Below are 16,007 nucleotides of genomic sequence, written 5' to 3'. Positions count from 1 at the left end.
GGAGCGTTGTAGCTGTTAGATGAGCCATAGACTCAAGCAAGTAATGGGGGAGAAGATGCTAAGAAAGACTTAAGGGGCGTTCTCAATCACTCAAACATCAATCTTCCATGGCTGCTGAGAAAAAGTGGGCTTATATAGGAAGACGGCTGAAGTGAGTCCTTGCTGTCTATGGCTTATCCCCTGGAAAACAATCTTCTTTAACAATATTTAAAAAAAATATTTCCCATAGAAAATTAGATTTTCAGGAAATTTTTCTTTTGTATCCTTTTTGGACATTTTTTATTCTGCCTTCCTCTCTTTCATCCCTGGGAACCAGGGCCTCCCTACCTTGAAGGAGAATGGACAGTGACAGAGAAAAGGAGAGAGCGTCAGTACCCCCCAGAAACACAAGCCCCTACTTATGCGGTGCTATTTGGAAATACATTCTTCTGGCACAGATTTCCTTTGCATTGTGTAATGCATAGAGAGTGTGTTTCAACTCTTTGAGTTCCTAGACTGTATTAAGCCAAGTTCAGCATGTCCCAGGGAACTGTTTCCTCTGCAAGATGGGACAGGCCAGGACAGGACATTGTTGTACAGAGCCTGATAGAATATTCTGTAGGACTTTAACCTTGTAAATTCAAAAGGAATAAAAGACATTGGGAAAGATGATTTTTCAGCTCCTAAGTATTCTTATATAAGTTTATGCTTTGTACTGTATGTTGTGTGTACCACAGGTAGATGCTTTCTTTTAAAATAAATATTTATCTTGTCACTGACCCATTGCTAGATTTGAGTCCATTTTACAAAAGCTGCCAAAGAACAACGTAGGCATTCTCTGTAGTCCATTCACCCAGTGAAAGGATCACTGGTGAGTCATAATTCATCCGTTTTAATCAAACAGGAAGATTTTCTTTCCCATTTCCTTTCTTTGTAGCTCTGTCTTCACTTGTCCCTAAGGGCCATGTGGCCTCTAGAAAGAATTCATTCAGGAAACCCTTACTAAGCATTTGCTATTGTGGGAGGTACTGAGCTAAATGCTGTGGTTAAGACCATTCGACATAATCCCCACTCTCACGAGGCCTGCTCTCCGGTGGGGACACGCGCCACACACACACACACACACACACACACACGCACAGAGCACCTGCCTGCACTCATGTAGCTGCTCAGTGGCAGGCCCTGAGTGCTGCCGTTGCTCTCTCGGGGGGATGGGGGGGGCACTGCATGGGAGCCAAGAATGCAGCCCTCATTCTCAAAGAACAGGAATGACGAGATCAAGTACTTGTCACCATCGAATGGGCTGGTTCCTCTGCAGACTGGCCTTCGCCGCTCAACGTCCAAAGTCAATTTCTGAAATCTGGGACCTTCACACATGCACAAATCTCCATGTTGTTTCAAGAACAAACTTTGAAGTTGTAAAGCCCGGGTCCTTGCCAGCAAAGCCGTGTGCGTCCAGGAGCAGCAGGTCATGTGCTGCGTGGGCGCCGTTGGCCCGAAGGACCTGCAAGGACAGGCCCCTTCTCTTTGCCGAGGCCCTGCCTCTCCCTCTTCTCCTTGCCAGCTTTCTCCCCATATCTCCACCTCTCCCCTATTCCCTTCACCTTCCGCTGTCTCCGTCACCCCTCATCTACTTCTCTGTTCCCATGTCCCTTCCTCTGCCTTTGGTTTTCCTTCATTTTTTACTCCCTGCCTCTTGAGCCCCCAGCATGACTTATCTGAGGCTCACAGCTGACACAGGGCTCTCCTGAGGCTCACGGCCAGATGTCCACACTCCCCGGATGCATCCAGCTGCATCCAGCTGCATCCTGCCCCGCTTTGCCGTTCACCCTCCAGAATACCGGTTGCTTCACATTGCCTACATACACTGCTAGGCTCCTGCCAGACTGAGCTCCTGTGTACACTGTTCCCCGTGCCTGGTAGGCCCTCCCCTCCCTTCTCTACCCAGCCAATTGCTCTCCTTTTCTCCTCCACGCAGGAGGCATCATCGCCTCCAGAAGCTCTTCCCGGAGGTTCCTCTTGCTCTTATGAGGTGCCGGCACACATTGGTCATCATATTTTCCACATTATATTGAACGTGTCCACTCACAGGGTTCTGTCTGCCGCCCCTGGTCAGGGTGCTGATCCATCTTTGCATCCCTGGTACTTAGCATGGGTGGACACATAGTAAATGCCCAGTGGATGTTTGGTGTCAGATGGAGCTAGGAGAGCACATGCTGTGGGAGTGGATGTAGACTCATTCATTAATTCATCTATCTATCCAATCATCCATTTGCAGTAAACCACAAGGAAACTTGATAGGCAGATGTCTCAAATTTGCAGGACTGAGAAAGACATCTTCCAGGGTAGATGCTCTCAACTGAGGGTGGGGGTATTTCAGACACTCTTATGGGACCTTATCAAGCAACACAGGTTCTCACTCCTTTCTACAGTCCTCTCCCCACTCCTGAGGAGGACCAGAGTTCAGGGCGTTTCCGGTAGGTCACAGATGGCCACATCTCAATTCTTGTTTCTCCACGTCCTTGCTGGGTCCCAATGTTATCAGCTCAGAATTAAATAGATATAGGATTAACATATATCTATTCAGCAGCTATATTCTTCCTTAAGATTGCCATTTAGAGTTAAAAACAAAGGAAACTAAAGTGGAGAGGTAAATAATTGGTTCAAAAGAATGACTGTTTTGTGAGCAAGTGAGGACAGTGGAGCAAGGTGAAGGTGAAGGAGAGACCCCTCTGTGGATCTGCACTTGCAGCGTGGATTTGTTCCTAGCCTCCAGGCCTACAGGAGAAACCTCCACGGTGGGGACATTTGGGGAAAGAGGGAAGGATTCAGGGCGGGGATGAGCTTTCTGGTGATGATCCCATGTTAATGGGTGAGCAGCCTCCCTTGTGTGTATAGCACGATTTCATATCTAGAAAAGATATGAAAAGATCTCTTAACATCTTAGTGGCTTGTGTAATTGGCCATTATTCAAAGGTTTGTGAAGGATGGATCTGTTTAAGCTAAAGAAACTGATGACATGATGAGAAAGGGACAGCTTCACATTCTGAGCAGGGCCACACCCACTTAGGATATACGTGTGGGTTGTTTTTCGCAACCTGGCTTCAGATATTATTGAAAACTCACATCCATTAAAGTTTCCTACCAAGCCCATCTCTACATACAGAGGTAAGATTTATGAGCAATTTTTAAAATATTATACTATTCCAGGCCATATAATGAACACAGAGTATCTCCGCATTTTCAAATGCCCATAGTAAGGGGAGTTTTCCTGGATAGTTTTGTTCATTTAGATATTTATCACTAGAGTAAAACCAAGAAATGTCACACAGGGCTAAAAATTCCACAAAATAAATTTGATACAGTTTGCTGGGATTTGTGTCATTGGACTGCTCGGTTGAAAAGTTGTCTCATCTCAATGCTTTATTGAAGAACAACTTTCAACAGACTTTGACTCTGACATGAAAATAATTGGATTTATGTAAACATACAACATAGATAAACTTATCTTGCTTGTTTGTGACACTGGAATTAAACTGAGGGCTTTCTTCAGATACGGTGCAGCTTTTCATTGTTTTAACAAATTCCACATATTAAAAACTTACTGCAACTATATTCCTCTTTAGTATATCACCATTAAGTGAATTACGAAGCAATATCAAGCTAATTTTCCATAGAAGGTATTCTTAGGGGGAGAGGGAGGGGGTGTACATTTTGCTGAGGCTCTAGTATACTTTTTAAAATGCTCCCAGCAACCTTGGAATGTGGGTATTATTTCAGCTATACATCTTAAGAGAATTAGCATTCTTTGCCCTTCATCCTTTGCTATCATTTTATAGATGTATGTAAATCATACATCTATAAAACTGATTTGTAAAAAACACGGAGGCTCAGAGAGGTGAAGATTCTTGCCCAAGAGAGCACAGCTATGAAACATTGGCGTGAGTTTGGATCCTCCATTTCATCCTCCCGATGCAAGCACCAAATAGCTGATGGAAGGGCACTTATATTTTTTTTTAGCACCAACAATAATTGGATAGACAGGAAAAAATATACCATTCATGGACTGATATCATCGTACAGAGTCAGAGGACTTGAGTTATAATTGTGTGAGTAATGAAGGTGATAATGATGTTAGTAATAATAAATGTAATTGGCTGCTATTAATTATATGTTCATCTGTCCCAAGAACTGCCAGCACAACACTGCGGGAGAACACTGTGAGCGCTGCAGAGAGGGTCACTATGGGAACGCCATCCAGGGGTCCTGTAGCGTCTGCATGTGTCCTCATTCAAACAGGTACTATAAGAGCTTGGAAATGATAGGTAGAGACAGGAAGTAGTTTTTGGTGGTTGCCTGGGACTGGGGGTGGAGAGTGGGGGGATAGGGGAAGTGACTGCTAAGGATGTGGGATCTCTTTTTGGGGTGATGAAAATGTTCTAAAATCGATCATGCTGACAGTTTGTACAACTCTGAATCTACTAAACGCCATCGAATTGTACACTCAAAATGGGCGAGTGGCATGGTATGTGAATTATAGCTCAATAAAGCAGTTATATTTTAAAAAGAACACACAAAAGTGCAAAACAAAAGCAAAACCAACAAGAACAGTTTTTTTCAAGCATACATTTGTGCGTTTTTCCTTTTCCTCTTTCCTTTCACTCTTCATTCAATGGCTAAACATTATTTACTGAGCACCCAATACGGGGCTGGGAGTTAGCCTTCTCTAGGTGCTGGGGCAACTAAAGTAAAGAAGACTGGCAAAGTCTCTGATCTCATGAGGCTTCACCTGGAAAATGTGGGCGGAGGCAGTTGTCACACTCAGGAAGTAAATGCACAAATACATAAGCATAATTTCAGGTAGAGATGGGCTATGCGGTTGATAACAGGGTTATGTGATTGGTAGCGAGTGAGCAGACTCTTTACAGAGGAGTAGGAGGGTTCTCTGGGCAAGGACCAGGGAACAATGAAATGGAATAAACCAGGCAATATCTCAGCAATGAGGGTCTGAGGCCAGGAAAAGACAAGAGACAGCCCCTGTGATTATGTGTTCGTGGAGTTAAGGAGGTGGCTGGAGCGCTGTGTGGGAGAGAGGGCCAGGACGCAAGGGGGCCAAGGCATCCAGGGTTCAGACCCCATAGGACCTCGCAGGCTCTAGTAAGACACTGGATTTATCCTCAGTGTGATGGAAGCCACAGGCCAGTCCTGAGCCACGGAGTGATGTGACCTGAGTTGTCATTCAGACTCCAGCACGGCAGATACGTTACGTAGCTCGCAACCTGCCACTTACATTTCATGGTAACTCATATTCTATTTGGGCTTGGTACCTCGTCCTATTCTTGCTCATTGTGACACGTTCGCAGTGGGTCCAAGCAAAATATAATATGTAACTAAACGAAGCAAGAGTTGATTTGAAAGTCAGGAAGCTACCTCGAAGAGTATCAGCAGCACACTGGCTCAGGAACAAGTGCAGACCACAAGGCTGATTAATATCAGGCCAGTATCCGACAAACTGGCCACGTTGCCAGAAGTCACTGCCCAGCTGTGGCTTTTCTGAAGATGTGTATTTGAAATGTGCACCCTGCTTTGCTCTCTGTGTATTTGATACTCCTTAAACCTGCCCAGTCCTGCGGCTTTATTTGCAAAGGGATTTATCACTTGATACTTGCCTAGACTTGTTGGAACAGAAGCCAGAGGGAGTAGAAACAAGATTTTCACGGGGTGCTCGGGGAAAGCTTTTCATCTTTGGTTGCAAAACGTATTGTTATCACGAAGGCCAGCTTCTGGCTTTCATGCAGTCGAAGTAACGCACAGTTCCTCAGATTTATCAATGAAACACTATTTTTATCTAATTCTCCCTCCAGCAATATTCGTACTGTTGATGATTTCTTTTTTATATATATATTTAATTTAATTAATTTATTTATTTGAGAGAGAGAGAGTGAGAAAGAGCACAAGATGGGGGAAGGTCAGAGGGAGAAGCAGACCTCCCCGCTGAGCAGGGAGCCCGATGCGGGACTCGATCCCAGGACTCCAGGATCACGACCCAAGCCGAAGGCAGTCGCCCAACCAACTGAGCCACCCAGGCGCCCCTGTTGATGAATTTCTAACTGTCCCTTTAGAAGTATAACTCTATCCATCTATTAGGCCAAGAGAAGCTTCCTAGATAAGAATTCTCTTATCAGCAAATGATAAATGGAGTTATTTTCCCTCAGATTTACTCAGTGTAATGTTCATAGACATTTCCCAAGGCAACAGTTTTTCCATGATCTGCTCACTTAATTTAAAAAAAAAAAAAAAAGCTTCTCAAATATGCACTAGTTTAGGATGAAAAGAGAGAATCAGAATGCCACAGCTTGATTTGAAAAATGTAAAAATCACCAATGATTGTGCCCACAGAAATACCTAGATGGGCAAGCCTGCTCTGTACCTTGGTCCCTCTGGCCTGGCCCTATTTCTTCCTGGGAGATAATACGCCCAATATGAAGGAACTAGAATAAACAAGGAGGAAAATTTTTTGAAGAATCAGAACTCTGTGTTCTTTTTTTCTGCCTAGACTTGTTTTATTCCTTCCTTGTTATTCCTGGAAAAAATGCTGTTGTAATCATCTCTTCCAAAGTGAGTTACTTTGCTCTGTCTCAAGTGAAGGAATGTATTTCTCTAAGCCAAAAATAAAACCAGATAAATGCCTTCAGTCCTTATTTACCAAGATACGCCCGATGTGAGCTGAAATAGTACATCATTATCTATACAAGTCTTAATGGACACAGTTTTCTTCACATAAAAAGCAACCAGACTCTTGGTGTCTATTTCCACTTAATGAAAGTCAGTGCTTTGTGGCAAAAAAATAATGAGCAGGAAGCCTATCGATTTATGTTTTTACTGAGGCTTTTTTCTGTCTTCCTTCAAGTTTTGCCACTGGCTGTGTTGTGAATGGGGGAAACATGAGGTGCTTCTGCAAACCCGGATACACAGGCACACAGTGCGAAAGGTGGGTGCGGCCCCTCCCCCCACTCCCACCCCTTGCCTCCCTCATCCCCCCAGCCCAGGGGAGGGTGGGCTCTGCAGTCAGGCTGCAGCAGGCTCGGGCCGTGGGTGGGGGCTGTGCTAGGTCGGGGCTCAGAGCTGGGTGGGGCTGTTGGTTCACTGAGGGTGGAAAAAGGTCCCTAGGGGAAAATACAAGACTGCTCACTTAATAAATCATTAACTTCCTTCTCTTTCTTTTTACATGTTTCAGAAATTTGAGAATGAGGCCCAACATATCATAGCCCTATATACCCCTAACACACATCCCTACATACTCCTATCCCCCTGCACACTCCCTCGTACCCCTCCCCCTCCACATCCCTACAGACTTATACCCCCTACGTGTCCTTACTTACCCCTACCTTCATAGAAATTCTTCCTTACATACTCCTACCCCACTATACACATCCCTACATATCCCCACCCATCACACACGTGTCCTTATATATCCCTTCCTGGCACACATATCCCTACCTAGCCCTAGCTCCGTAGAAACTCATCCCTACATACTCCTTGCCCTACAGATGCATCCCTATGTACCCCTACCCCACATACAACCCTACTTGCCTGGACACACACATACAACTCGTCATACTCCTATATGCACACACATATCCACAGCCCTAAATATTCCTACACACACACACGCACATGCACACCTATCCCTACACATCATCCCCTCTCTATCCCCACCCATTATGAACACCTGCAGGACAGTCTATGGCATTCATTTCTGAATCACTACTACCTACCTCGGCACTGTTCATGTAACAGGTGTTCAGTAATGAAACAAAAGAATAAATGTTGCAAAATGGAAACTATGAACTTAATTATGAAGGGCCGTGGAGCCAAGCTTTAGTTATTCAGGAATAAATTTTCATGATTAGCTACCATACATAGGGCACTGCCAAGCATCGTAAGGGCTATAAAAGGTATTCACAGTCTACCTGGGGAAGATAGTACATACATATTTGAAAAAGTAACAGTGTAGCATTTGAATCATATGGACAACATATTTTTAAGTTTAAAATAACTTTATCATAAAATCAATACATACTTATAAAAATGATGTAATACAGGTGAGCAAAGAACCAACGAGGGTCGGGCTTGGTTAGTACTTGGATGGGAGGCCCACTACACCTCTGTAGCCCTATATACTTGTGCATGCTCACATAATCCTACTTATAATCATTTTATTTATGGAAAACCCCAGTTAAAACTTGTGTATTCTTACTAATCAATCTGTGTGCACAGATGTTTTCTTAAAAACAAGAATAGATTGTTGTTTTACTTTGTTTCGACTTGCTTTCTCATCTAGTGGAAGGTTAGCACTATCTTTCCATATCAGTAAGTATTCACTCATAACATTGTGTCAGAACCAAGAAGTTCTGGAATCTACTGCTGGTCTTTGAGATAGTTTTACTGTTTTCCATTCAAAGCTGCGCTAAAAGGAAATCCTTACAGCGAATTATTTGTGTGCGTAAATCCTCAAGATATAATTAACAGAAGTGGGTCTCTTGGATCAAAGGATAGGTGCGTTTTTCAGGCTTTTGATACATTTTGCCAAATTGCCTTCCAGAAAAGTCATCCTTGTTTCTATTCCTACCAGTAGCAAAAGAGCAAGTGCTGCAGCCAGTGATACTAGAAATGATCAAATTTTATTTTTTATTAAAGATTTTATTTATTTATTTGACAGAGAGAGAGAGACAGCGAGAGCAGGGACACAAGCAGGGGGACTGGGAGAGGGAGAAGCAGGCTTCCCACAGAGCAGGGAGCCCGATGCAGGGCTCGATCCCAGGACCCTGAGATCATGACCTGAGCCGAAGGCAGACGTTTAACGACTGAGCCACCCAGGCGCCCAAAACGATCAAATTTTAAAATATTTGCCAGTTTGGGGCACCTGGGTGGCTCAGTCGTTAAGCGTCTGCCTTCGGCTCAGGTCATGATCCCCAGGTGTTGGGGGCAAGTGTTTATCATTTTAATTTGCATTTCTTTTTTTAATAATTAGCTTGGATTTTTTTCATGTGCTTATTGACCATTTGTAGATCTTATTTTTTGGGTCGCTTTCTGGGTCTTTTACTCATTTTTTTTCCCTAGTGGAATGTTCTTTCCTTTTTTTTATTGGTTTGTACAAATTCTTTGGAAAGAAATGAACCTTTCGTACTATATGTTGCAGATATTTTTCTCAGTTTGTTTTTTGTTTGTATGTTTTTTTTTTTGGTTTTCTGTTTTGTTATATGTATCTATTCTTGTATTCTTCAGGCGGTCAGTCATTGGAGTTATGCTTAGGGAGGTTATAAAAATGTTTATGCAGTTTTTTGGTACTTTTATGGTTTTATTTCTTCACGTTGGTGAAGATTTGGAAGCTAGCCTTTTGGTGGTGTCATGGCATCTCACGTGGCAGGTAGAGTTAGGGTCAACAATGTGCAGCCAGAATCGGCCAGGGTCCAAGTAACTCTGACTATCCCAGGATCCCATCACATGACCTGGGGCCCAGGCTGCATGAAATACACATAGTAATCGGCTGCATCCCAGAACCAAACTCAGTAGGGTGAGATGTTCACACTAGGGGAGGCACAAGGAAAGTAGGCCAATTAGGGGCCTGGCAGATTCCCAGCCCTCATGTCACACTCACTGCAGGATGTGTGCTCATGGAGTAAATGGGGCAGCTTTTCTCTCTCTTCCTCTCAGGCTGTCACACTCTTGTTCTCTCCCCCACCTCTCTCTCTTTTGTCAAGCACATGTAGTTGAATTCACTAAAGGTCAATGTGCATTTACAAAATTTCAACATGAACTTAGACTCGTTTCTGTACATTTTATTTGATCTTTGTGCCATTATCATTTCCATGTCATTTCTGAAAGTGTAAAAGGCCTTTCGATATTTGGTTGAGCAAGGCTTCCCCCATAACCCTTATTTAAAATGTTTTCCTTGGCCATTCTGGCATGTTATTTTCCTGGATAAACTTTAGAAGAGTTTTACCTAATTTCAATAACCAGAAAACGTATTCAGCTGGATTTCATAGGAAGAAGGCAGGGCCACTCTAGACTGGGGTTATCTGAGACATTTGATGGACAGCGTGGGACCTAGGTAGATCTAAGGGATAACAAGAGCCCGGTGGGGCTGGAAGGTGGCTCAAGTCAGCGAAGTAATGCAAGAAAACCGAAGGGCCTCTAGGATACTTGGCATGGGAGGAAGGGGCAGACTGCCTTATCATGGGGATCCCTGAGCATCAGCTTCGGGGCTGGGCACTGTCCTGTGATAAAAGGAAGCAATTTCAAGGTTCTATTTTCCATTTCTGCAGGAGGAACATTGCCCACAATTGCCTCACATCTATTATTCATTCTTTCTTTCGATGAAAAATGTATGGAGATCCTAGTACATGCCTGGCACTGGGCTAAGCACTAGAGAGACGGCAGCAGCTGGGGCAGAGACTCTGCCTTCCGGGTTTTACAGTCCCAAGGTGGGCAGGTACACAAACCCGCTGCTGAAACAGTGACCAAGAACATGACCATGACCGGACTGGGTGGGGCTGCTGTGGGAGGGGCCTCCAACCAGCCTCGAGGGGTGAGGCTGAGGGACGGGAGGGGCCGCTACACTGAGGCAGGAAGGATGATGGGTGGGATGGACGATGGGAAGTTTCTTCCAGGCTCTGCGGTTGAAAAGCTGTGAGACTCCCACCTGGGAGAGGCATCCTAGTGTAATCCTCCTTACGGTTCTTCACAAACAATGAAGCAGAAAACGGCAACAGACTGGCTGAGACATCCGTTTGGCAGGCCGCAGATTTGAAAAGAGAAATTTTTAATGAACAGTTCTCACAGCTTATGTTTGTTACATTTGCTGTCTCAGGAAAGCAAACGGGTGCTTCTTAATTTTTTTTTTTAAAAACTTTTCCACAGGTAAATGCCATATTAATGTCAAATTTTTTCATTTGTTAAACATTTCTTGAGGACCTACTCTGTGCCAGGCATCATCCCGGCACTAGTCATTAGCGATGCAGCGGTAGGTACAAGGACAGGATAGGGTGAAAAGGAAAAATATAAGCAGGAGCCGGCGGGGCAGAGGAGGGAGCAGCCAATCTGAGGACTGGGATAGGAAAGGCTTCCCAGCTCGTACTGTGCTCTGGGGCACGTTTCTCCCTCAGCCCCTCAGAGCCACAAATGACAAATATGTTCTCTGTTCTTTATTTGTTGTCCCAATGCCATCTAGGAAATCAGGAAGTTTCACTTCACTCCATTGTGTTTGGACACTACCTTAAAATGAGAATAAGGCAACCAGTTATTTCTGTAATGGGTAATTAACGCTTTTGGCAAGAGTAAGGAAAAGGTGGAATCAAACTTCTTGGGTATTTATGTGACTTTAATATGAAGGATTTTGAAATTATGTATCTTTTACGTGGAAAGTTTAGATATAGGTGAGCCATCTAAAAATAAAGTATTTAAAACATAGATCTTTGGCCTCGGTGGCTCAGTCGGTTAAGCGTCTGCCTTCAGCTCAGGTCATGATCCCAGGATCCTGGGATTGAGCCCCATGTCAGGCTCTCTGCTCCTCGGGAAGTATGCTTCTCCTTCTCCCTCTGCCTCTCCCCCCACCACTCATGTCATCTCTATCACTCTCACTACCTCTTTCTCAAATAAATAAATAAAATCTTAAAAAAAAACATAGATCTTTTGCATAGGATGGTTTGTTAAGTAGAACACAGGGCCTGTCACACAAAGTAAAGCCTTATGCCAACTTGCTCAGTAGACTTAGATAAGCCACCTCTGCGTAGTTACCTTCTTGATAATTAGGGAATACATGGGTTTTCTGCTTCTGGTCTACTTTCTGAAATGTAATAATTCCAAATGATACCGATTATATATAGATGCATATGTACATGAATATTTCATCATGTCTTAGAATGGTATTTCCTTTTTATTGAGTGTCTATTATGTGCAGGCATTGTATTAGATTCTTCACTACATTTTTATCTCATATTCATCCATCAGAACAGGTATTGTTAGTGCAATTATTCACTTATTCCTTCTGCGTATACTTACCTGGCCCCTAATACGGGCACAGGCACTTTCCCAGGTGCTAGCGATGTATCAGCCAGAGAATCCATGCCCCTGTGGAGTTTACATTTTCATGACAGGAGGAGATGAAGGCACCAAAGCTTGAAGGGTGAAGATAACAGCCCATGGCTATACAGCACATGGTGGAGGTGGGGTTCCAGCCAGATCTTCCAGATTGAGAGCCTATGTTCTTTGCTCTGTATCACCAGTGTCCCCATTGGTGAAGCCTGTGTAAATTCCCTAACAGTGCTTTGATGCAAAGCTTAAATTTGGGGAAGAGAGTCAAATACCACATTCTCTTGATTCTATCAATTCCATTGATGATAAGATACCACACACACATTGAGTTAATGACAATTTTGGGGGGATAGAGTGGGTGTGGAACTTTGCTAATAGACAGAACTATTTTAGTTTCCATCCCAATTCCAGAAAATTAACATGTGTCTTTTGTTTTTTTAAGATTTTATTTATTTATGAGAGAGAGAGCACGAGCGTGGGGAGGGGCAGAGGGAGACGGAGAAGCAGATTCCCCACTGAGCAGGGAGCCTGCTGCAGGGCTTGATCCCAGGACCCTAAGATCATGACCTGAGCCGAAGGCAGACGCTTAACTGACTGAGCCACCCAGGCGCCCCTGTTTGTCGTTTTTTTTTTTTTAATAGAAACTCAGAATCAAGGAAATGTCTTTTAAATAAGGAACTGAATTCTCATCACTAAATTATCTAGAATAATAAAGGCTCCAAGCCAAGGGTAGGCACTGTAACTGCTCTCAGTTGTTTAAGGTGGTTAAATATAGCACTGCAGCAATTAATTAGGGCAAATATGGATTATGCAGGCTTGAAATAGTCCAGTAGGAAATATTAATAAAATCTCCTTTTGAACAAATTTTGAAATTATATGAATTTTACTTTAAATTTTTCTTTGAGGAAATTAGCCATAAAGTAAGCAATATTTCATTGTGTGATATCTTCAGGAACATAACTCTTGCATAAAATTCATCCACCCCTGATTTTCATATTGGTCAAACCACTGGATCCTGTGTGTATTTTGTTCATTTGCCCTTCAACTCCAGGGGTAATTGAGGATTTTATTGTCCTGATATCAAGGAGGAGGGACCAAGCTCTGCCCGCCTTCCACTTTCTCTGTTCTTATTCAAGTCATAAATATCTCTGTATTGAGACACATTCATTCCTGCAAGTCAGTGTCAGCCATCCTGTCATAGGGTTACAGTGTCCCAAACAGGGAGTTAGAAGATGAAGAAAATTGGATGGAACAAATGAAGAGTTCTTTGGGTGTTTCTCCTCTTTTTCTTTATTTTGGGTAGGTGTGCACCAGGATATTTTGGGAATCCCCAGAAGCTTGGAGGTAGCTGCCAACCATGCAATTGTAACAGCAATGGCCAGTCGGGCAGTTGTCACCCCCTAACTGGAGGTAAGATGGACTCACACCTTTGTTAACCTGCATTTATCAATGTGGTATAAAATAGCAGGCAAAGAACCCTGGCACATATTTCCAGGAGGCCTAATACACAAGTCCAGTGAACAAATTGTCAAATTGTCTCCTTGTTTTGACAACCTTGGGAATGCTTAGGTAGTATTTACAGTTTGGTAAATAACTTACTTCAAGTCAGCTTTTTTTAAAAAGATAAATTGTTTTAAAACTCAACTAATTATAGCCAAACTAACCTCAGCTCCTACTTCGGTGATTTTGCTAAGATCTCCCTTGGCATTATAAGATTATCATCACATCAGTTTTCTTCATGTGTATAACTAAAGAAGTCAACACATTCTTTCTCGGATAGCAGTAAATGTCTGGGATGTGGGTGGTATAGCTGGGATGGATTTCACATGCCAAGGAAAAGACAATTATTAGGAGTTAGTATGGGTTCATTAGGAATAACTTGGAAGAAAAAGGAAGATGGTTTTCTTCTTTCTTTGACAGAGAATATTAACATGATTTACCAAGAAAATATCACGGATATATGTAATGCCAAACCTTAGATTAAATATCTTATTTTATGGTTATGGACAGGATGAAGAACTAAACCCAGAATGTGTGGATTAGATCTGTTCAAGTGACTGTTCCAAAGGAATGTAGAGTAAATGCATTATTATCAGTCTAGAATGAGGTATCTATTGACATGCACTGGGACTTAATTCTTGGCTCCATCTTGTTCAACACTGTTGACCTAAATGGAAATATAAAAGGCATGCTCATCCAGTTATCAGATGACACAAAGTTGGGAGAGACAGAAAATGCCTCCTATGGCACATTTAGAATACTTAAGGGACTCAACAGTCTGGAACGATGGGCCAATTCTAACAAGATACCATTATGTTAGGGATAAGCACGTGGTCCTATAATTGAATGGCATAAAAATAAGTGTGTGATAAGGGAGATGTGGCTTAGTAGCAAGAGGTGAAAAAGACTGAGGTCTTAATCGGCCCCAAGTTCAATATGGCTCAGGAGAGTAAGGTGGCCCCTAGGACGCCTCATATGATCTTAGTCTAAAACCAAGTGGTCTGCCGTTCCCTGGTATGCTGCTCATGTAAGTCCTCATTAGAGGCTTATGTCTCTAGAAGACAATAGACAAGCTACAGTTTGTTCAGAAAGAGGGTAAGACTTTGAAAAAACTCGGAGCCATGTCACATGAAGGATCAACAAACCAGGACCGTGAAAAGAAGACTTGGAGAGGATATATTTGAAAGGCTGAGTGTGGGAGAAGGGTTGGTTTTATTCATGTGGCATAAGAGGTAGAACCCAAGGAGTGGAAGCTAGAGGGAGATCTACTTTAAATCATCCTAAGGAAGACGTGTCAGGGGTTTAAAGATGAAAAGGACTGTTTTCAAAAAAATGAGTTTCTACTATGACTGTAAGTATTCAAAGAGAAGCTCCAACATCACACACAGCATATTCATGAGATTAATATCTTTTCAACCGTCTTTGTCTCCTACTCTAACAACAAGAACAACGACAACGAAAGCAACCTGAAGTGAGGATGATAACTATGTGTTTCCCAAATGGAACAAAATGCTCACACATGAGACTTTTTGTTCCTGTGAGCTTTTTTTTTTTTCTCTTTTTCATTCTTTCTTTTTCTTTTAATTAATAACCCAAAACTCATATCTTAAATAATAACCTAAAAACTCAAATTTGTTGAGAAAATTGCACTGATAAACCAATCATCTGCATGAGCCAAGTCCCCCCCCCCCAGGCTATTCGAGATGCTGTGGGAGATTGTGAAGAAAATAAAACCATGTTTCCTGGCCCTAAGGCATTTATAGTCTAATCGAGAAAATGGAAGTGACGTAACAATACATACACATAATAATGAGTTTAAAAAACGGATGAGTAAGAAAAACCTATGATTATATATATAATAAATTTAAAAGTCTACAAATATATAGAAAGGAGACATTGTCTTTGAGTGGTGGGATCAAAGGTGATGTCTTTATATTATTTTTCTGGTTTTCCCAAATTTTCCATGGTGAACTTACGTTATTTATTTTACAATTAAAAATAAATACGGTTTAAAATATATGTATATACACACAAAGTGTGGATTATTGCCTGCTGCTGAGAAGACAAAACATGAAAGTCTCCTTGTAGCATGTCTAGGAAAATTTTGAGCTTTGAGATTTCCTGTGGTGAAGTTAGATTATTTTTCTAGAGGGAAGGGACAGGACAGTTCATTGTAACAATGCATGGTATGGGAGAAAGAGTAGAAATTGAAAGAATAAAGAATGTCCAAGGATGACCAGTAGGCTTTCCTGACTAACTGAGAACCTCAAATCTAGCTTATACCTCTGGTAATTAGCTGTTTGGGTCCACTAACATTGTGTGCATATCTCTCTATCTCAGTATCTGTCACGCTGTTGTGTGATTTTTCTGCCTCTCCCATGGGACCAGGGAACTACAGTACAGCAGGGATTTTTGTCTTTTTTTTTTTTTTT

At 42.5% G+C, this 16,007-nt stretch overlaps 1 protein-coding gene across 1 annotated transcript in view; it reads left to right on the top strand.

Annotated features, from left to right (window-relative positions):
- The window catches only part of LAMA3 (laminin subunit alpha 3), a 250,592-nt gene that overhangs the window by 178,154 nt on the left and 56,431 nt on the right, over positions 1-16,007 (top strand). The window contains exons 39-41 of the mRNA XM_081802541.1: positions 4,169-4,278; positions 6,890-6,970; positions 13,379-13,485. Of these exons, the coding sequence (XP_081658667.1) occupies positions 4,169-4,278; positions 6,890-6,970; positions 13,379-13,485 (298 nt within the window). The remainder of the gene's footprint in view (positions 1-4,168; positions 4,279-6,889; positions 6,971-13,378; positions 13,486-16,007) is intronic.

Source organism: Leptonychotes weddellii, chromosome 13, assembly GCF_054177405.1.
Source record: "Leptonychotes weddellii isolate Sample4059 chromosome 13, ASM5417740v2, whole genome shotgun sequence".
NCBI lineage: Eukaryota > Metazoa > Chordata > Mammalia > Carnivora > Phocidae > Leptonychotes > Leptonychotes weddellii.
This window is presented reverse-complemented; position numbering and strand designations above follow the sequence as displayed.